This window comes from Podarcis pityusensis (assembly GCF_964106645.2).
Source record: "Podarcis pityusensis genome assembly, chromosome: 7".
Taxonomy (NCBI): Eukaryota; Metazoa; Chordata; class Lepidosauria; order Squamata; family Lacertidae; genus Podarcis; species Podarcis pityusensis.
The window spans coordinates 64,335,392-64,357,307 of NC_138031.1; the positions used below are offsets into that span (position 1 = coordinate 64,335,392).

Consider the following 21,916-nt stretch of genomic DNA (forward strand, 5'->3'; position numbering starts at 1 on the left):
TTGGATGTGGTGCTGCTGCAGACTGTTTAGTTTTATTGGATTGTTATGGCTTTATTTTATGATTGATGTTGAATCGAGCATTCCTTGGAGCAGAATTGCAAGTAAATTTTTATTAAGTTAACAGTGCTGCCAGGAGACCCACACCCCAGGCACTTGTGGACACCCACATAAGAAATCTGCAATGGGTGATGCACCCTTCCAGAAAGGCAGCTGCCATTGCCAACCCCCCCCCCCAAAAAAACCCCTGTACCATTCAGTTTTTCAAAATTTTATCTTGCAGATTTCCCAATTGTTTGGAGAGTGGCAGAAAAAGTATAATATGGATCATAAGTGCCAACTCCCTTGGTTCCCAAGCACCCACAAAACTCCCCATGAAGGGACCAGGCACCCACAAATTTCAGTGTCTGGGCAATGCACGCTGCATGGCACCCATGGCCCTGGGCAACTATTGTCACGGGGCCAAGCTAACACTCCTGATAGCGATCATACTGCAAGGGAAGCAATGAAAGCAATGGATTCACACAGGAGGAGGGGAAAGTGGAGCGTTGCACCAAAGGCATTGCTCAGCAGCAGTTGTTGTTGTTGTTTAGTTGTTTAGTCATGTCCGACTCTTCGTGACCCCATGGACCAGAGCACGCCAGGCACTCCTATCTTCCACTGCCTCCCGCAGTTTGGTCAAACTCATGTTTGTAGCTTCAAGAACACTGCCCAACCATCTCGTCCTGTCGTCCCCGTCTCCTTGTGCCCTCAATCTTTCCCAACATCAGGGTCTTTTCCAGGGAGTCTTCTCTTCTCATGAGGTGGCCAAAGTATTGGAGCCTCAGCTTCACGATCTGTCCTTCCAGTGAGTCAGCAGCAGTATCACTATTCCAATCCTATACACTTCTTCCCAGTCAACAGACAGAAGAAGGTATTTAGATCTCCCCTGGATGACAAGGCCCTTCAAACATCCATGTCTCTCTCTTGGGTATGACTTCTAGATCAGATATTTTAAAAAAAAAATGCAGTTCTGCTCCACTGGGTAAATTAGTAAAGCTAATGACAATTGTGGGTTCATAGAACAAGACTGTTGAAGACGTGACTTTAAAGAATTTCCTACACGATTTCAAACCCAACTTCCCTGGCATCCACAGGCAATTAACATTTTATCTATTGTGATTTTAGATATGTATAATTAATGCTACCCTATTCTATAGTAAGTATTGTTATAAAGCTTTTAACTTGTGTCTCTCCCATTTAAAGTCTCTCCCTTCTAAAAATGCAATTTCCACACTGTTTTTTGTCAGATAAGTGTTTGCAAAATACCGTATTTTTCGCTCTATAGGACGCACTTTTTCCCCTTCAAAAATGAAGGGGAAATGTGTGTGCGTCCTATGGAGCGAAGACGCCATAGCCCCGCGACCCTCTCCCGGCTGGAGAGGTGACGCGCGGCTATGGCAGGAGCCTCTACAGCCGCGCGTCACCTCTGCAGCCGGGAGACCGCGCGCGGGGCTAAAGAAGCCCCCCACAACCCTCTCCCGGCTGGAGAGGTGACGCGCGGCTATGGCAGGAGCCTCTCCGCTGCGCCTTTCCGCTGCTCCCTGACCTGCTCTTTGGGGCTGGTGGTGGGCTTCCCCCCGCCAGCCCCAAAGAGCAGGTCGAAAGGAACCTGAAGCCTGGAGAGCGAGAGGGGTCCGTGCACACTGACCCCTCTCGCTCTCCAGGCTTCCAAGGTAGCCGCCTGAATGCACCTTAAACGGCACCTTGTTTTAGAGCGGGAAAACAAGAGGGGGAAAGTTCTCCCCCTCTCTGCGCAGCGCCTCCTGCCGCTTCGCTGAAGGGGCGCTGGGCAGAGAGGGGGAGAATTTTTTTTCTTGTTCTCCCCCCTCTAAAACAAAGTGCGTCCTATTGTCCGGTGCGTCCTATGGTGCGAAAAATATGGTAACTTCACCAAAAAAAGTATCACGAAAAGGTATATAATTTACATTTTCCAATTTCTAAACAACCTGTGCACTATAGAATGGAAAGTTTTGTCTAAGCTGCTGTTGCAGTCATTAGCAGTACAGTGACGTGACATGACGACTCCTAAGTAAGCCCTGTTGTGTTCAGACTTACTCTCAAGCAAATGTGCATAGGATCTAAGTATTAAAACAAGGAGCAAAAGAGCAATATTCCTGTACTTTGAGCCCTCTTTCCTTGTAGTAAAAGGTTGTAGTCTTTCCTTTTAACAATCCCAGTAAGCAAAAAGAGTATCCAGTTTAAAAATAGGAAATTGCACATCCCTTGTTGAAGAAAATGAGAAAGGCAAGGGAATGACATTCACTAGAGCTTATTCAGTATGCAATACTGAATGTTGGCATGACATCCATGTTTATGCTTTCCTTGCACTGTTTATAACAATAACTTAAACAAATCATTATCTCTATAGCCACTGCTCATTTGCTTTGAAGTAAAATGAAAGGGTTCCTCCCACCTCAACAATTAAGAAACTGAATATCTGTCTTGCACTGGGAGGTGAAGAATGGTTGGTGGGGTAAGAGAGATTTCCATGACTGCCATGTGGCTAGGCTGGCTTCCCTATTTCCCCTTCCTCAAATCAAGATGTGGGACAAATAAAAGGCTAACAATTTGCTTAATCTCCACCCCCAAAAAAGGAATTGTGGAAAAGGCTGAGGAAGAGGGGGTGGAGTGCAGATTGCAGAAAATCTGGTATTCAACCATTACCTTTGAAGTTAAGAATTCTAGTTCTCAGTTAAAACTGGGATTTCCATCACTTTCAAATGTGCTCATGAAACAAAGATTAATGGCAGATTGATTATATATATTCAGTGGTTAGTATGCACAACAACCAGCAATTGTGCACATTTACCAGGCCTCTCCCATGAAGAGAGAATTATGCACATTAACCAGTCAATATACATAACCCTCAACAAATATTGGGGCATGAACCTATATCAAGTGAATTTTGTATATTGTCTGGGCAGCATGTGCTTTCTCCAATCAGTACACACAGTCTCTAAGAAACATGCCCCCTTTTCTATTTTTTCTGTTTATATTATTGTTGTTGTTAAGCAGTGTGCAATCTGTGCTCCCTGGGCTGCTATTGGCCCACCAGCCAAGCAGCAGGAAGAAGTGGATCAAAATAATTTATTTTTAAACAGTTTCTCCAAAGGAGCCCTTTTTTCTTCAGTCCAGCCCCCTTTCCACCAAGAGCCAACCAGTTCAACAGCACAAGGAAGACTGCAAGGAGAGGGGATTTTTTTTTTTTTTTTTAAAAAAAACCCTCCCCTCTCCTTCTTACAACGCTGATGGAAATCCCTCCCATTATCTATTAAGCATAGGAAGAATTAGGTGGGGCAATTAGAGTAAGAAACATTCTAGGGAGCCAGTGTGGTGTATAGGGAGCCAGTGTGGTGTAGACTCGTAATCTGGTGAAGCGGGTTCGCTTCCCCGCTCCTCCACATGCAGCTGCTGGGTGACCTTGGGCCAGTCACACTTCTTTGAAGTCTCTCAGCCCCACTCACCTCACAGAGTGTTTGTTGTGGGGGAGGAAGGGAAAGGAGAATTGTTAGCCACTTTGAGACTCCTTTCAGTAGTGATAAAGCGGGATATCAAATCCAAATCCAAAGATCCACTATTTGACTATTGATTCAAAACCCTAAAATGTATTTTATATAATCGATTTTTTAATTTCTATTCTTTGTATATCATATTGTTGTTTTATTGCTATGGCCGATGGCTGATGCAAATAAAGATTCATTCATCCACAGGAAGAAGCTTAATAGCAGCACAGGCCCAATTATCATGAGAACACTGCAGAGGAGGTACAGTTTATCTAGCTGAGGAGGGGTTGCTCAGCAGGGAAAAGAGGACTGGGAGAGAAAGCGTGAGAAGTACCTCTGATCTTAATTTTTGGCCCCACTCACTGCTTGCAAATTACCTCCCTCCCTGCCTTTTCACCCTGCATAAAACATTCTCAGTTACACTAACATTTAGGGGGAAACTCTATATCACTGTGTATGTTATAGTTTTCATAAATGGATGTAACGTTTTGCCCACACTTGCTCTCTAGCTGGATGTGGGATTGGGGGCCTTGCCAACAAGTATGAACTGCAGAGACGAGCAATCCCTAAATTCAAGCGCTGTGCTGATGTGCCTCCAGCAATGTTCCCCCTGCCCCCAGTATCTCCATGCTAAAATATAAACATCCCAATATGCCTAAGAAGCCTTGCTCTGTATTCAATTAATCCTTGTTGCCTAATGGGAAAGGTGCCTTTGCTTCAAATAGACGTTATGTCACTCTTTCGCCGTTGGGTAAACAGAACATCTAACCTCTTTACAAGCAATACCCTCTAAGCAACCATAATATTGAAAATGACAAGATAAGTATTTTTTGCATATGCACCTGTGTGGGACAGTTCGCTAAAAACATATGCTTTTATGGCTGAGGATTTAAATGATGAAGCAACAGAAAACTGCAAATCATGATTCTTTAATAATGAAATGATTGAAGAATCTTAAACATTTATTTTGTTTGCTTAAAAAGAATTGAAGGACTGACTCCTAACATACTATGGCAACAAAAAAGCCATAATCATGATAGCCTGGATGATTTTCACAGCTACTCAATCTGTCCAGCATGTTGACTTGCTATATGGTGTTATGAATTTGTGTGTGCCAGACTCCCCTAAATCCCTGGGTCTAGTAGGTGTTAGAATTTAATCAAGATTTGGGGTGTTAAATTATATGCCAGGCTTCTAATCCTTGGACCCAGCTTTCCATGTTCAGGAGATCACCTGGGAGATGGGCCATTAAGAAAACAAAGGAAAGGTAATGAGCCATTAAGAAAGCAAAGGCTCTGTGCTGGATAACAAATGGGTGAGGCTCCTTCTCCAGGCCTGACATAGTTAGAACAAAAGCCAGAGTTAAGAGCTGAGAGTTGACCCTGATGTGAGGGGAAGGGGGGAGTTACAGGCTGGTAAAGACAGCAAGCTGAAAAGCCAGAGCCATGCCTGACTTCTCTTGGAATCCAAGGCTGTGGCTATGGGAGAAGCGAGACTCTCTTGGGGTTGTTGATGCTGTGAACCCCTCCATCGTTGGCTCAGGTTGTATATATGTGTAAATAAACCATATAGTCTAAAGGTACCGAAGTGTCCGATGTGCCTCATTTCCAAAAGGAAATATTTAAGCACCTGGAGCCTTGCCCTGCTCAGAGAATGGGGTGGCTTGCAACAATATATTTGTCATCTGGCTGCTCCCCATCAAGTGTAGCAAACTTGACTTTGCTGCTGTCTAATAAAATGCAATTCTAGAACTCTAAGGAATTCTAAAATGTTTGCATAAATAAATGTGAAGTATCGAATGTTCCAGTACGTATATACAATAAACAAATGTTTGAAAATTCTAGAGGGAAACTGAGTTACTGATCCGCTGGGCATCAGTGTAATACATAGAGCAGTTGCGTTAAATGTGAAGATTAACATTCTTGCAATGTCACTTAGTCACTATGTAATACATAATTTATTTTTGTTTTTAATCTCTGGCACCAGCAATAGAAACAAGAGATTCTGATTTACTAATATGAGGTTTTTTAAAATATATTGCTACTTCTGGGAAACTACTCCTGGCCCTTTTGCACCACCTTGTGAACTTGATACAGTTTAGTGCAGAGGAAGAGCCAGTTGGCATACACTAGGCCAGGAGATTCCTCTACTGTAGGGGTGGCTAAGCTTTGGCCATCCGGATACTGCTGGAGTAAAGCTCCTATTACCCCTGACTATTGGTCATCCTGACCAGGGATGACAGGCATTAAGAGTTCAACATTTAGCCACTGCTACACTGGTATTTAGGGACGCGGGTGGCGCTGTGGGTTAAACCACAGAGCCTAGGACTTGCCAATCAGAAGGTCGGTGGTTGTAATCCCCATGACGAGGTGAGCTCCTGTCGCTCGGTCCCTGCTCCTGCCAACCTAGCAGTTCGAAAGCACCTCAAAGTGCAAGTAGATAAATAGGTGCCGCTCCGGCAGGAAGGTAAATGGCGTTTCCGTGCGCTGCTCTGGTTCGCACCGCAACCCCAGAGTCGGTCATGACTGGACCTAATGGTCAGGGGTCCCTTTACCTTTTACACTGGTATTTAGGTAGCTCAAAGTGGAAGGCTGTGGAAGTGCGGAACATGGACTGGGGGAAATAAAAGGTATTATACATTCCTGCTTAGATCATAAGTTAGAGAACTTAGCGCCTCAGCAGTTTTTGCTTCATGCAACCCCCTCAAAGCATTCCAAGTACAGTACTGTGATCTCTTACATGCACCATAAAAAATACTTTTGCATGACCACTTTAAGAAAGACTGCATAAAGTGATCATTCAAATATTTAGTACCAAGAACATGCTAAAGCACTGCACGAAGCCAGAAACACAAATTCACAAATTCCTTAGACACCATATCACCATCTATGTAGGAGTCTCCTTTTGATCTGCAATTTCAAAACTACCCTGAAAACATCACCAGCTTAAAAAAAAAAAAAAAAAAGTACTGCAAGGACTTTCTTTTTCCCCAATTTCAATTCTTTCAATTTGGAGCAAAGCTGGGTGGTGGTGGTGGTGGAACACATCAAAATGCAGTATTCCAAAAGAAATGACAGGATAGATACAGGAGATGGGTTGTGGCTGGCATCATGTGTACTCTGCTTCTCAAACCAGCAGTGGGAGTGTACTGGGTACAGAGTAAACAGGAGTGTGTACACAGGCAGTTACACTGGACCAAAAGAACTATGAACTAGCATGGTGTGTTAAAAGTATGTTGCTTAATTCAGACTTGTACAGTGGTACCTCGGGTTACATGCACTTCAGGTCACACACTCCGCTAACCCAGAAATAGTGCTTCAGGTTAAGAACTTTGCTTCAGGATAAGAACAGAAATTGTGCTCTGGTGGAACAGTGGCAGCAGGAGGCCCCATTAGCTAAAGTGGTGCTTCAGGTTAAGAACAGTTTCAGGTTAAGAACGGACCTCCGGAACGAATTAAGTTCTTAACCTGAAGTACCACTGTATTTCTTTGTAACATATGATTGATAGACTAAGTGCCATCACCATTCTGATTTATGGGTGGGGGGCAAAATATAGGCACCCTGAAATTTTGTCAGTACCATGCGTATTTGGAATATTGGGGTGGGGTGGTCTTTACAAACAGGCCATGCTCTCCACCTTTTCAGAATAGGACAGATAAGCCAATCCTTGCCAAAAGCATACTGCCTATTTAAGGCCCAATTCTCAATTTCATGTCATATTGTTCTGCTTCTTTGTAAAGTTTCATTTTTTAAGATAAGAACTGTAGTACAGTGGTATCTTGGGTTACATATGCTTCAGGTTACAGACGCTCCAGGTTACAGACTCCGCTAACCCAGAAATAGTACCTCGGGTTAAGAACTTTGCTTCAGGATGAGAACAGAAATCGTGCTCCAGCGGCACGGCAGCAGCAGGAGGCCCCATTAGCTAAAGTGGTGCTTCAGGTGAAGAACAGTTTCAGGTTAAGAACGGACCTCCGGAACGGATTAAGTACTTAACCCGAGGTACCACTGTACACTACACTAGGAATAGTAGGGGGGAGAAGACAGAAGTGAAAGCAGCAATTAACTACATCTGGTTAAAGCCTAGTTCCAGTTAAAGAATTCAAATGCATCATTGAGGCTTGCAAGCTGGGTGCTAGTAAGAAGTTTCTGGTGTTGATTCATATTTCCTGGTACTTTATCCATGACATGACATGATTCAGAATTCTTCTGCTGTCTCTCTCTCTCGGGAATTATACTTCTCACTGTCCACCAAAAGGAAGACCTAAAACCAGCCTTTCAAAGCGTTTCCCCTGCACCAAGTCATCTACAAACACAAACCTCCACTTATGTTACAATAATGGACTACAAAGAAAATAGATTGAAATCTCTTTCAGGTGATTATCTGCCCAGCACAAAGGCTTTTTAAAAAAAATAGTTTTCAGATAAATAAAAAGTTCAGAAAAGCGAAAGGTCCCCAAAAGTAAAATGCAAAATAAAACAATGTAACAAAAAGAGAGCTCATAAACATATTGTCCAGCTTTCATATCTATCAAGGGTGTCAACAAACACCAGATGAATTACAGTGTGCTTAGATGTTCTGAAAAAGAGTCGCATATTCCAAACATCCAACAAAGCAGGTGGCAAGGATTGTTTTAATTGTTCAGCATATGAAGCAATGTCCCACCATGCAGATTGAAGTAAGGCCCAGCTCTTATTTGCCATGGGTGACTGGACATCTCCAAGCATGGCTTTAACTCACATGCACTTTAAACACGGAACACAAAGGCAAATTAACATACTATCTACCCTCATTCATATTCCTGGCTGCACAGCCCCAGGCAAGGGGCTGGTAACCAATTGCTGAGCAACAACCTGCAGAGCTCAGTGAAGTGGGAGGCCAGAAGATTATCTGAGGCGTACTTGCCTGGAGGCGGAGTCAGCATGCGAAGTCAGGTCCAGTCCTATGGTCAGGCGAACGGAAATCCAGGGGTCAGGGAATCCGAGGGTCAAGGGTCAAGACAAGCAGGAAGCAGCAAGGTAGGACTAGAAACTATAAGCGTGGTTACTAGCATCTGGCTGCTGCTGGAAGCTCTGCTTAAGAAGGCCGAAGCCAGCTGGTTCTCATCAGTGCCTTCTCTCCTGAAGGGTGATCAGCTGCAGATGGAGTCACTCTGCCTTCTCCCCCTTCAGGCTGCTGTTCAGCAGGCGAAGCTGACTCCTGCCCCATGACAAATTGCTGCATTAGCAGCACTGAAGTGACCTCCCTGAGGTGCATGGAGGTCCTGGGCTGCCCAGTTTACAGAAGAGGTAAGACCATGTAGATGGCCTTCCCAGTGGTGGCACCCAAGCTGTGGAATGCCCTCCCACCAGATGTCAAAGAAATAAAGAACTATCTGACTTTTAGAAGACATCTGAAGGCAACCCTGTTTAGGGAAGTTTTTTATGTTTGGTGTTTTTAATATTCTATTGGGAGCCGCCCAGAGTGGCTGAGGAAACCCAGCCAGATGGGTGGGGTATAAATAATAAATTATTGTTGTTGTTGTTGTTGTTGTTGTTTCATAACCATCATGGTTAGTAGCCACTGTTAGCTTTATCCTCTAGGAAAGAATATCCTTCATTAAAGGATTTCCTTTATGAAAGATTCGGTCCTTTGAATCTTTCTACAATTCTTCCCCCAGTGAAGTTTCCTTCCCTACAGAATCTGAAATGGAGGTGTTTGCCTTACATATAGATGCCTCCACCGTCAGCAGAACTAGGTTAGGATACAATGAAACATCTTGCCTGCTTTTAGTGTGTAAATTTGGGGAGGGGTGGGGGGCTTAAGATTCCATATAGCAAAATGCAGTCTCTACTGTTTAGGTTCTTTTGAAGAAACTTATCCAATATAATTTAATGAAATTAATTAACCAGACTTCTTTTGAAATATGTCTTAGCAAAGTGTTCATTCTGGTTCCCATACTTCTGTTGCCAACTGGGAGTGTTTTGAAAATTGATGTAAACATATCGTTGGACTAGAACTGAAAACATGAAAAATGTTCAGCAGGGTATTTCAACAGCGCAATCATTAAAGAAACCATTTCCTGCATAGTTATCGTAGTTCTACTGCTTAGCTTAATGATCAACATCATTTATCAAAACATCTACTTATATATATATAAAAAAAAATCCACAATGAACTCAACATACCAAAATTCTCTCACGATCTCAGAATTTCATTGTGCATGCTGAAGTTCATTTTCATTATTCCCCCATCTCAAATGGCATAATATTTCAGTTCCAAAAATACTCTTCAAATGCCATCATCTTTTTTAAAAAGAACTATCAACATTTTAATCAAGCCTGCTTTAATACTTTATTCTTCTGTACTCATCTTTCTACTGCATTCCAGCTGTCAGTCAGTATTCCTTAGAGAAGAGAGAAAAGATAATTCTCATCCATTCTGCATTATTCTCTGAGATAAGAATCACAATTGTGCAATGTACTTTCATCCAAGTTAAGCACATTCCCTATAGCTGGAAACAATTTTTATGGGCTTTCCCTCATTCTCTGTGTTAATGGACTACCAGAAGGATGAAGTGCATTTATAGCAAGACCATGTACCGGTACTTACACATACACAACCTATACAACTCTGAAGTGCGTGCAGACTGTACAGTCATTTGTGGTCCTGCACCACTTCACATTGACTAAGAGGGACAAGAATGAGATAAGAACGCTCAGCGCATCCATGCTGTGTAGCCTAGAATTGCAGGAACAACAATGCCCAGTCCCCAACACTGCAGCTTAGAACTCAGCTACACAGCTGCAAATAAAACGTTTTAAGTGCAATATACAATGTGATGCTAGATGGCGATGGTGAGCCTTATGGAAAATTCCGTGTATTTTTAAAAACACTTTTTTAAAAAGTATTTTCAGACCGGTTTTTATATGTGTGTAGATTCCACCTGAGTCTTTACATCGCCAATGGTTGCAAACATTCATTGCACTCATAGGAGACCATTACACCCAACTATCAAAGCACAATTCGTCTTTTGAAATCGCCTCACCAAAATGCCTACACACGACACAGGGTTCACCAAAGCTTTTCCCTAACCCATGGGCCCCATATATTTCTGCTAAACTTACGCGTGGCATCTCTTAAAGTATTTGCTTCTGCACAACACAAGTTATTTGTGCTTCTGGTTTTGTTTTGTTTCACTTATCTGCAATATTTAAACTAGCTCTAAGGGTTTAGCCACACTTCCTCTTGTCTTACTGCTTCTCCCCACCGGGAAAACTGCTCTTCGGTGCTCAATTGAAGCAAATGGCAACTCTGGTTTTCTCCTGCTAAAGAACACGTTTTCCCTAGAAAAGAAGCAGGCAAGGGGGAAACTGTTCAGACTCGTTATTGGAAAGCATGGGCCAAGCAGACAGTGTGGACAAGCCCTAAGTAACTGCCACTTTTTTGTGGAGGGGGAGCAAGTAGTAAGCTATATTCTCTCTTTCCGATGATAAATAGTTGAAGAGGAAAATCAGCATGTTCCGTAAGGGCTTTAAGTACCTCCCTTTCCTAAATCAGAAAAGGGGCGGCTTTTTTATTTGCTTACCGTACAGTTAATGTTTGTGTCTGCACCTAGCGATGCCTTTTATCAGCATATACACCAAGAAGCAACTCCCAAAGGATCAGAGGAATTATGTGCATTTGGGAGGGGTATTTAGGGAACGAGTCGCTAACCTGCGTCCATCCATACACAGGAAAAGACAGACCCTGTTTTCCTAGACGGTATGTCAGACTTTAACCACACAAACTCACAGCCGCTGAAGTTTTTAGTGCTTTTAATATCCAACATAAATCAAGGGACTGGAAAGTATAAAATGCTCTGGAATATGCTGGCACGTGGTTTACCTAGGAAGATAGGACGTCTGGAAAGAGGTCATAATTTTGGTAGTAGAGAATGTGTTTTACATACTGGAGGTATCAGGTTCAATTCCTGGCATGAAAAGGATTTGGGGCAGTATACCTGCTTGAAACCTAGGGTCAGGAGAGACATGGCTAGGCAAGATGGAACAGTGATCTGATATTGCAGTGGTACCTTGGTTCTCAAACTTAGTCTGTTCCAAAACCAAAGCGTTCGAAAACCAAGCTGCGCTTTCCCATAGAAAGTAATGCAAAATGGATTAATCCGTTCCAGACTTTTAAAAACAACCCCTAAAACAGCAGTTTAACATGAATTTTACTATCTAACGAAACCACTGATCCATAAAATGAAAGCAATAATCAATGTACTGTACTATAAAATAAATAAGACAGTATTGTAGATGATAAAAATTAAAATTATTATTTTTTCTTACCTGCACTGATGATAGTCATTATTTGGATGGGGGGCTTTTATCCATTTCCGCAGTCACACAATAAATCAGTCCGTAGCTGAACTGAGTTCCACAAAGTCACAAAAACAAATTAACCGAAAAAGCCACAAAAACACAAAATAAATAGCAAAAACAAAAGCGCCAAACTTAATCCATTCCAGAAGTCCGTTTGACTTCCAAAATGTTCAAAAATCAAGGTGCAGCTTTCAATTGGCTGCAGGAGCTTCCTGCACTCAAATGGAAGTTGCGTCGGACGATCGACTCCCGAAAAACATTTGCAAACCAAAACACTTGCGGGTTTTCGGCGTTTGGGAACCAATGCATTTGAGTACCAAGGTGTTTGAGAACCAAGGTGCCACTGTACCGTGGTATCTCGGGTTACATACACTTCAGGATACATACACTTCAGGTTACAGACTGCGCTAACCTAGAAATAGTGCTTCAGGTTAAGAACTTTGCTTCAGGATGAGAACAGAAATCGTGCTCCGGCGGCATGACGGCAGCAGGAGGCCCCAAACCAAAGTGGTGCTTCAGGTTAAGAACAGTTTCAGGTTAAGTACGGACCTCTGGAACGAATTAAGTACTTAACCCGAGGTACCACTGTATTGCACACACACATTCACACAAACATACACAGAGAAAGAGTCTCTGAGTGACTAGAGGTTTTGCAGGTCCCATAACATCCCTTAAGTTTTACTTCCTTTGAGTGAAGGTTACTGAAGACTGCTGCAGTTTCTGTGATATAAGGTTTTTATTAAACACACACACACACACACACACACACACACACACACACACATACACAAAGAGGCTGGGCATTAGATAGAAGGGTCTCAGAGTTATCACTCCAACAGATCCTGTTCCCCATCAGGTCTTTCTTTCAGATTCAGTTTCAAGACTGCATTGCTGTTGTTTTCCCTCACACAGACCTTAATGACATCACCTCTAGCCACGGAAGTGGGGGCAGGAAAAAGAAATGTCCCCTTCCAGAAGCATCTTCAGCTATTTTGTTGCTCTGGCAGCACACTGCATAACTAAATAGATGGCTAAGTACAGTGGTACCTCGGGTTACAGATGCTTCAGGTTACAGATGCTTCAGGTTACAGACCCCGCTAACCCAGAAATAGTACCTCGGATTAAGAACTTTGCTTCAGGATGAGAACAGAAATCGTGCAGTGGCGGCGCAGCAGCAGGAGGAGGCCCCATTAGCTAAAGTGGTTCCTCAGGTTAAGAACAGTTTCAGGTTAAAAACGGACCTCCAGAACGAATTAAGTTCTTAACCCGAGCGAGGTACCACTGTATCAGTAAAGGCCCGTTCCACAACAAAAGAGAACATGTCTGACTGATAGTAACCATTTTCTGCAATCTTCTGGCAAACACTAATATTACAATTAGAACATCAAACGGCTACCAGGCAGCGGCGAGGGGGGCGGAGCGTGGAGGGTGCCCTTCCACATGCCACAGTTCAGGGTAGGAGAGGGGCGGGGAAGCTGTTGCTCACTCTCCTCCTGCTCTCCGCAGCTGGGTCACACACACACCTTGCCACAACTGAGGAGGGCTGCTCTCTGCCGCAAGGTCAGAAGAGCTGCTGCTGTCAGGCGCGAGGTTTGCCACCCACTTGCCTGCCATTTTGTCACACACACACCCCCAGTCATGACACCCGGGGCGGACTGCACCCACCACACACCCCTTCCTACGCCTCTGCTACCAGGGACCCTGAGACAGCATCTAGTGCAACCCCAAACTTGTAGCAGTATAAATCAGCGTCGTTTGTTCAAAGAAGCAGAAGTTAATGTTATAGGTGACACTCATCAACCCTCCAAGATAGTGGTACCTCGGATTACATACGCTTCAGGTTACAGACTCCACTAACCCAGAAATAGTATCTCGGATTAAGAACTTTGCTTCAGGATGAGAACAGAAATCGTGCAGCGGCAGCGCAGCGGCAGCAGGAGACCCCATTAGCTAAAGTGTTGCTTCAGGTTAAGAACAGTTTCAGGTTAAGAACGGACCTCCGGAACAAATTAAGTACTTAACCCGAGGTACCACTGTAATGCAAGGGATTAACAATATCAATACTATGCAAGATTATTCAGAAGGAAGTCCCACTAAGTTCAATGGATCTTAGTCCTATGTATAAGTTTTTAGCCCAAGATTTGTAGCCAATGTTAGTGCTACTCAGAAAATAGACGATTGAAAATAAGGTAAAAAAAGGTAAAGGACCCCTGGACGGTTAAGTCCAGTCAAAGGCGACTATGGCGTTGCGGCGCTCATCTCGCGTTCAGGCCAAGGGAGCCGGCGTTTGTCCACAGACAGATTTCTGAGTCATGTGGCCAGCAGGACTAAACCGCTTCTGGCACAATGGAACACTGTGACGGAAACCAGAGTGCATGGAAACACCATTTACCTTCCCGCCGCAGTGGTACCTATTTATCTACTTATGTACATTGACGTGCTTTTGAACTGCTAGGTTGGTAGGAGCTGGGACAGAGCAACGGGAGCTCACCCCATCTTGGGTATTCGAACCGCCAACCTTCTGATCAGCAAGCCCAAGAGGCTCAGTGAAATTAAAAGACGTAGATAACTTCCGTTCATTAATTTTAATGGGTTTACTCTGAGTACAACTAAGTTGCATACAACCCTAGGTGTTTCATTACTGCACAGGTGCTTATTCCAGTGAACAAGCCTTTGGGTTTGTTTTCAATATTGGATGGGCATACATGCTCATGACCTAAATGCAATATATGTTTGAAGGAAACAGACCTCTGGTATCATACTTAGAGTCAGCTATCCTAAGCCAGCCAAAGACCTATGGAAACAGTACCATGGTCAGTACCATATATTCATGGAACCTGAACACAGTGTTGCAATGGGCATAGACAGTGATCTCTTCCAGATGACCTATTTATTGAGCATGCATTCGGATTTGTCTGCAGGGAGATGCAGTGTCAATCAACTGTTATACCATACTTTCCAGAGCATTTTCTCATCACTTTCCTTACTGCAATAAGTTCAATTATTTTGGAAGTGTGTTTGTGGCACAAGAATACCAGATTCACTTTAATTGTGTAAGTTGATTCTGCTGGTATGTGACTGAATCCCATCCACAAAAGTAGTGAAAGCCTGGGGACAGTCAGTGGCTACTTGAGGTGACTAATGAGCAAGGGATGTGCAGCAACGAAACTGTGCAAAGTACATAATGCTATTCAAAGTCCTTATTAGCACAATCCTGAATTAACAATGGCCAATTTAATGGTTGGACTTCACCCCCAAAGGAGCGCTCCTCCGTTGTCTCCTAAAACAGATGGGTGCCAACCAAATTAACAATATAACTTCACTGGATTGTAGAAACAAGCCCTTTATTTATGTTGCACCCAATAGGTGTGATTTCATATGCCACAACCACTACTCCATCTAGCCCAGAGCTTACTCTAGTCATCGGCAGCTCTCCTAAGCCTTAAGCTGAGATGTTTCTGGACTTATTTTAATCTTAGACACCAGGGACTGAACCCAGGATCTTCTACATGCAAGTAAATTTCCAATATATGGAATCAGGAAACTTTTGAGGTATTCAAAATATTTGTTTATGTCCCATACAGCTAAAAGCTCCTCTGATGTGAGAGGAGGCTTTAATCCCAGGCATAGGCAAACTCGGCCCTCCAGATGTTTTGAGACTACAATTCCCATCATCCCTGACCACTGGTCCTGTTAGCTAGGGATGATGGGAGTTGTAGTCCCAAAACATCTGGAGGACCTAGTTTGCCTATGCCTGCTTTAATCAATTAATATTGATTGTACAGATGGAGAGGTGAAAGGCTCCTGCTGCTTTTGAGTGGTCCATTCATAACTACCAAATTGGCTGTTTGGCCTGCACATCCAAATGTGCTTTTTAGACACTTCCACCATCCCAAGAGGTGGGTACACACAGAGAGAGACACACATCTACATAAATAGGTACATGCATACATGCAGAGAAGCTAGCAATAATTCAGTAAATGGGTGTAGCCCCCCCCATCAAGTAAATACAGTGGTACCTTGGGTTACATACGCTTCAGGTTACATACGCTTCAGGTTACTGACTCCACTAACCCAGAAATAGTGCTTCAGGTTAAGAACTTTGCTTCAGGATGAGAACAGAAATCGTGCTCCGGCAGCGCGGTGGCAGCAGGAGGCCCCATTAGCTAAAGTGGTGCTTCAGGTTAAGAACAGTTTCAGGTTAAGCACAGACCTCCGGAACGAATTAAGTACTTAACCTGAGGTACCACTGTAAATAAATAAAACCTTGACTAAAAAGTAAAAATCGTAGAAAGATTTTGACAGGTTTTTCTGAGCACCTGGGGCCAAAAGAAAAGTAATTTAAAGCAACTCTTGTTGAGACATTTCATTCCGAATCTGCCAGACAGAGGATGATGACAGATGGGTGTCCTGTTCTCCGCCCCACTCCACATAAATCCTGGCTGCACCCATGCTCCAGCAGGATCGCTTCTTGGGCTTCGTATGCACCTGCCAACTTCATAAAACGGCATCATGCAAATCATGTCATCTGAACGCAACTCAACTATGCGACTGAAGATTTCGGAGCTCATTTAGTACGTGAAATTGGCGAGGGGCGGCTGCAAGTGGGTGGCACTTTTTGGGCGCGACGATAAACCGAGATAGCAACTTTCCAAGAAAACTAGAGAGAGAGAGAGAGTAACAAGAGAAGCAAGGCGGGGGTAGATAGAGTAAGCGAGAACCATAAATGCACTCCCACCCCACGCGCACGCTTCTTGTTCGCACGACAAGTTTCTAGCGCGTGCGCGCCACACGCGCACACTCCGCCAGGTGTTAACGAAGGCTCCGCAAAAGGCTCCACCCCTTTCCCCCCCCTCCTCTTCCTCCTCCTCCCACTCACCCAGGTTGACGAAGCTCATGACCATGTCCGCGTCGCTGAGGAAGGCGCTATCCTGCGAGGTGGCCAAGGCTGGGGAGCCGCCGCCGCCGCCGCCGCCCGAGGATCCCGGGTGGTGGCTGAGGAGCGTTTTCCGCTGCAGCGGGTGCGCCGTCGGGGGTTCCTGGCCGCTGGTGCGCTGCTGCTGCTGCTGCTGTTCCTGCGTCCCCTCTTCGTCCTCCTCCTCGCTGGACAGGGTATTGTACAGATCCAGCATGAAGAGCGGCGCCGAGTTCAGCCTGCCCGGAGGGGGCACCAACTGTTGCTGCTGCTGCTGCTGCCTCCGCTGGTGGTGCGTCGGCGGCAGGGGAGCCGCTCCTTGCTCGTCCTGCCGCGCCAAGCCGTGCGCCGGCCGGGGCCGGTGCGGCAAGCCCAGCACGGAGAGGATTTCCTTCTGCATCTCCCGCTTTTCGTGAGACTTGAGGCGCCGGTAGAGGAAGCCCGCCGCCGCCGGGGACGACGACGACGAGGAGGTGGAGACTGGCGCCTGGGGCTGCTCTTGGCTTCTGCTCGCGCCCTCGCCGCCGCCGCCCGCCAGCAGCGCCCCCGCGACGGGCGGCAGAGGCAGCGCAGGCGGCGGCGAGCAGCAGCCGCTACTGCACACCAGCGCCCACCACCAAAGCCAGCGCAGCCTCGGAGGCATCGCTCCTCCGCCCGCCCGCCCGCCCGCGCGCGCGCCTCGCCTGACCTGCTCGCTTTTTCGCCCTCGCAAGCGCTTCTCGAGCGCGCCCTGAGTCTCCTCGCTTTATCTACCCCCCTCGGGGGCTTAATTCATTGAAAAGGGACGGGGAGGGTTGGGAGACTCCTTTATAGTCGTTAACCTCATTCCTCTCCCTGGTCAGGTGCGAATTCCCCTCGATATAAAGCGAAGAAAGGCTCGCGGAAGTTCCGCGCCCGCCGAGCGGGTCTCAGTTTCGCCCGGCGTCTGTTTTTTTGCCTCCTCAGCCGGCCGTTTGCTTGCGCGTCGACGAGCAAAGCGAGGATGGAAAGCAGCGCAGGGGGGAGAAAGAGCAAGCCGCCTCGCCCCCGTTTCCCAGAGAAATTCCCTCGCAATTCGGGCAAGGAAAAGAAGATGCGCTTCTTGACAGAGCTGGGCGAGGGGTGGGAAGGACCCAAAAAGAAGGACCCCGACCTAAAATGCCGAAAGTAAAAAAAAATGGGGAAAAGAAGCGTTCCTCCCACGTCCTTGCTTTCTCCCCAGGAACCAAATTCCTTGCAAAATAAGAATTAAAAAAGCAAAGCAGCCCAATTCCCAGCCGGGTTCCCTGTCAAATTCGCCTTGCGCGAAAGCCTGAGGGCGCTTTTCAAGGCAATCCCAATTGCGCGCGCGCTCCTCTCGCCAGCTCGGGCAGCCTCGAGTCACTCATGTGAGCGGCGGCAAGTTGCTCGCAGGTACCACGACCCAGCCGAGGGAAGCGCCCGCCTACTCCTCTCCTTGATGGGCAGCGGAGGCGACGATTAAAGAGGCTCCGGGTCCCTGTCTGTCATGGGCGAAGCCTCTCCTCCCCGGGAGGGGGCGTTCCCTCCTGCAAACTCCAGAGCTCGGCTTCTCTGCTCGTTTCCCAGAATAAGATATAGGCGGATAAGGATTAAAACAGAGAAAGGACATTGCCGGAATGGAAACATGCATGTGCAAAGGACGAGGGAGGAATGCATTTGGTTTTCTTGCTGACCCCGAGCTAAAGAATTAGATTGGTTCTCAAGCGTTTGGCGCGGGCGGGGAAGGAGGGAGTCCCTTCCAGGATAAAATCCAGATGGTTTGGACCATGCGTTTCCTATCATACCCGACTATAGGCTGTTGTTTGAAACATCTGTAGGGCACCAGCTTGGAGAAAGCTGCAATAAAATAATGCCTTCGACGGAACGTGGGCGAGAGGGTTTTTATTTTCTTTTTTCCTAGCGAGGTTTCTGCAGGGTATTAAAGTTTGTTAATGTTTCTTATGGTGAAAGAGAAAAAAAAGGAAGCAGTGGAGGGGAAAGATCAGGGAGGCAAAAGCTGAGAGATAATTTGGAACAGAAGTTAAGTTCTGTGTAGGAATTGGTAGCTTATTCAGATACCATCCCATTCTTGAAGCACAGGCTAATTCTGCGCATGCTTTCCTTTTGTGTACCTCCCTATTCAGTATAATGGCTTAGTTCTGAAGAAACACATGTGGTATTGGCCTAAAATCCGCTAGGCGAACTCCACTGAACAACTCTGTACAGACTTCCAGATTTCAAAGAGCTATTTAAAGCAAAAAAAAAACCCTCTTCTACTGTAGGTGTGGCCATGGAAGCCTCATTCCTTAAACCTAGAAACATAGTGCTGAAGGATACAATCAGGTGCCCTAGCATGGGTTTCTGTAATGGCCTCAAAGAAGGCAGGCACATCTCAGCTACTTGCACACCTATGCTTACAGTTTGTCTAATCTCAGGTTCACAAGCAAGTAAAGGGCATTTGGGAGCCTGGAACGTTACCTAGAGTAGGTATTTCCAACCTTTTCAGAACCCACTTTTAATCAAAACAAGCATTTGGGGACCAATTTATTAATATTTTACTATATATCTGCATGGTCGAATATATATTTTACTATGTATTTGCACTCTTGAAGCGACCCACCTTGGATGAGGCCATGACCTGCTAGTGGGTCCCACCACCAGCTGAAGACCAGTACTCTGGAGAATATGCAAGGTGGAGTTGGAGTAGCAGCACGGTCCTCTTCATCTCCAGATCATCAGAAGGAAGCCTCCTTGTAACGGCACATACAATATTATAATATACACCCTATCCATGTGTGTTTATGCCCGTGACTTTTCTGTTATGAAATGAGGGCATATGGAAACCCACCTAGAAACTATTTAGATCAGCAGCCATTCTAACCTTATTTGCTTGGCCTTGTGTTTCAGAATGAAGATGTCCACCACATTACAGGCTCAGTCGTCATATCCATTATCAGTTCTTTTCCTGTTATTCCACAGGACAGTAGCTCTTCTTCTTCTTCTTCTTCTTCTTCTTCTTCTTCTTCTTCAGAAAGCAGGTGCCAAGTATAGATATTAAGTTTTAACACCACCCTGAGCTCCTTTGGTAGGAAGAGCGGGACATAAACTAAAAAAACACACACCACTGATGTAAATTAACAAGGTTCTGTAACAAATTCTACCCTTTCTAAAGAAAGAAACCACAAAAAAACCCACCCTAATATAAAACACCTCCTATCTAAAAAGTCCAAACATATGCAAAAGGCACTTTTCACTAGAGAACTGCGTTAGAAATTGTTCCAAAGTCTTGCTTCCACAAAATCTGATCACACTAACTCCATGGAAGCCAGAGAGTTTCACAGGGGTGGGGAACCTGTTGTCCCCCACCCTGATACTACTGGACTACAACTCCGATTATCCTCAGCCATACACTGTGCTGGCTGGGACTAATAGAACTGGAGTCAAGCAACATCTCAAAGGCCACAGATTTCCCCACCCTTGGTTTAGGATATGAACTTGTCTTCATCCACCATTATTCCTATTCCCTGATACCGTATCAGCTGAGCTAAACACTTATCTGGATCAAGATAGATTCTATTTAAATAAAAAAACTTGATAATCACAACTTGAAAAATTCTCTCATCCTTTTTAACAGCAAGTTTAACCTCCCACCCTATGCCATACATTGTACAAAGGTTCTTACTTGAAGCTGCTTTGGAGTGAATGACTTAATGAATGCAGCTTTTCAGAATAAATTCTCTTAAATTCAGTGGGTCTTGTTTGGAATTGTCCATTGCAAACAGGGTGACTAACCAGCTGCAACAGATGAAAGCTGCTGGGCTTTTAAAGCAGGGGTTGGAAAAAAATGTGGCCCTCCAGATGGTGGACTCAGACTCCCATAAGTACTAGCAAGCATGGTCGGGAATTAAGGAGAGTTGCGATCCAAACAGAATCTGGGAGGGCCCTAAGTTCACCATCCCAAAATGTGCAGCGATGGGACATTCAACATAGCTGCTTCACAGCATAGTGCTACAAGAGAGAAGCTGCATCTGCTGAAATTCCCTCCTCATCTATACAGCTATCGAAAGGCAGAGCAGCCCTGTCCTCCTTCACACGTAGCCGTCCTAACTTTCCAGGTCAGTACACTGACTTACATAGGGGCGGTGACCTAGTGTGTTTTTTAAATGGATCTGTATGGATCTTAAGGATCCAGGTCCATTTGAAAAGGGGTCACAAGAACGGGTACCCTTGCTGGCTGCCGAGCATGTAATGGAAAAGAAGTTCACAGATGATCAGATGCAAGTTTATATACTCCCATGTGTTTCCTCCTCCCTTCCACGACTTATTTATGGAGGCCTTCAAACCGAAAACAACGTATCTTATTACACAAGGAGAGTGGTTAACAGGAAGTATCATAACCTGTGAGTAACTTTAACAGGAAGTCCATGAACTTAGAACAGCGTTGTTGTTGTTTTTTATAAACTAAGCAGTTAATCTTTGTTCATTCCAAAAGATCCTTTAAGATAACAGGCATAGTTGCTTTTTGTTTTGCCTGACAAACAATCCAAGTTATAAAAAAAAGAGTGGGTTGCGTATTAAATTTTACATGTTTTAATAAAAACAATACTACTTAGAGCACTACATAATTAAGTGCTGCAAAAAAACCACCACACAGCCCAATGTATTATTCAGCGTTTTTACAACCGTACAAAGGCACAGCACTGTTATAGCTCCCGTGTTACAGATGGGAAAAGGCCAGCACTGAGCCTGGGAAACACAGGCTTGTCTAAGGCAAACCGAAACATTGCGGCTCAGACAAGATTCTCTCCACCTATAAAAACAGAATTCTTTTTAATGTGCTCACCTTTAAGGTAGGAATGGGGAAACATGGGCGTAGCCACGATTTATGGGGGGGGGCAGGCTTTATGTTAGGGTGCGGAACCTCAGTTACTTAAGTATTTTTACTGATTTTTATTGATTGGTGGGCAGCTACACCCATGTGAGGAACATATGGTCCTCCAGATGTTGCTGGACTACAATTCCCACCATGCATAGCAATGCACGCTAAGGCTGATGGGAGTTGGAGTTCAACCATGTCTGGAGAGCTGCACAGCTACCCCATCCCTGTTTAAATGTAAAGTATTTCACCACTGCA

The 21,916-nt window shown here is 45.0% G+C and overlaps 1 protein-coding gene and 1 long non-coding RNA gene across 2 annotated transcripts in view; one reads left to right on the plus strand and one right to left on the minus strand.

The window, feature by feature from the left end:
- BMP6 (bone morphogenetic protein 6) overlaps positions 1-20,354 on the minus strand; it is a 97,182-nt gene extending 76,828 nt beyond the window's left edge. The window contains exon 1 of the mRNA XM_081014874.1: positions 16,768-20,354. Coding sequence (XP_080871000.1) covers positions 16,768-17,446 — 679 coding nt within the window. The 5' untranslated portion in view covers positions 17,447-20,354. The remainder of the gene's footprint in view (positions 1-16,767) is intronic.
- Positions 1,307-1,894, plus strand: LOC308482165. Its single transcript, XR_013989106.1, has 2 exons — positions 1,307-1,420; positions 1,530-1,894. It is a non-coding gene; the product is annotated as an uncharacterized lncRNA (long non-coding RNA).
- Positions 20,355-21,916: the final 1,562 nt, after the last annotated feature.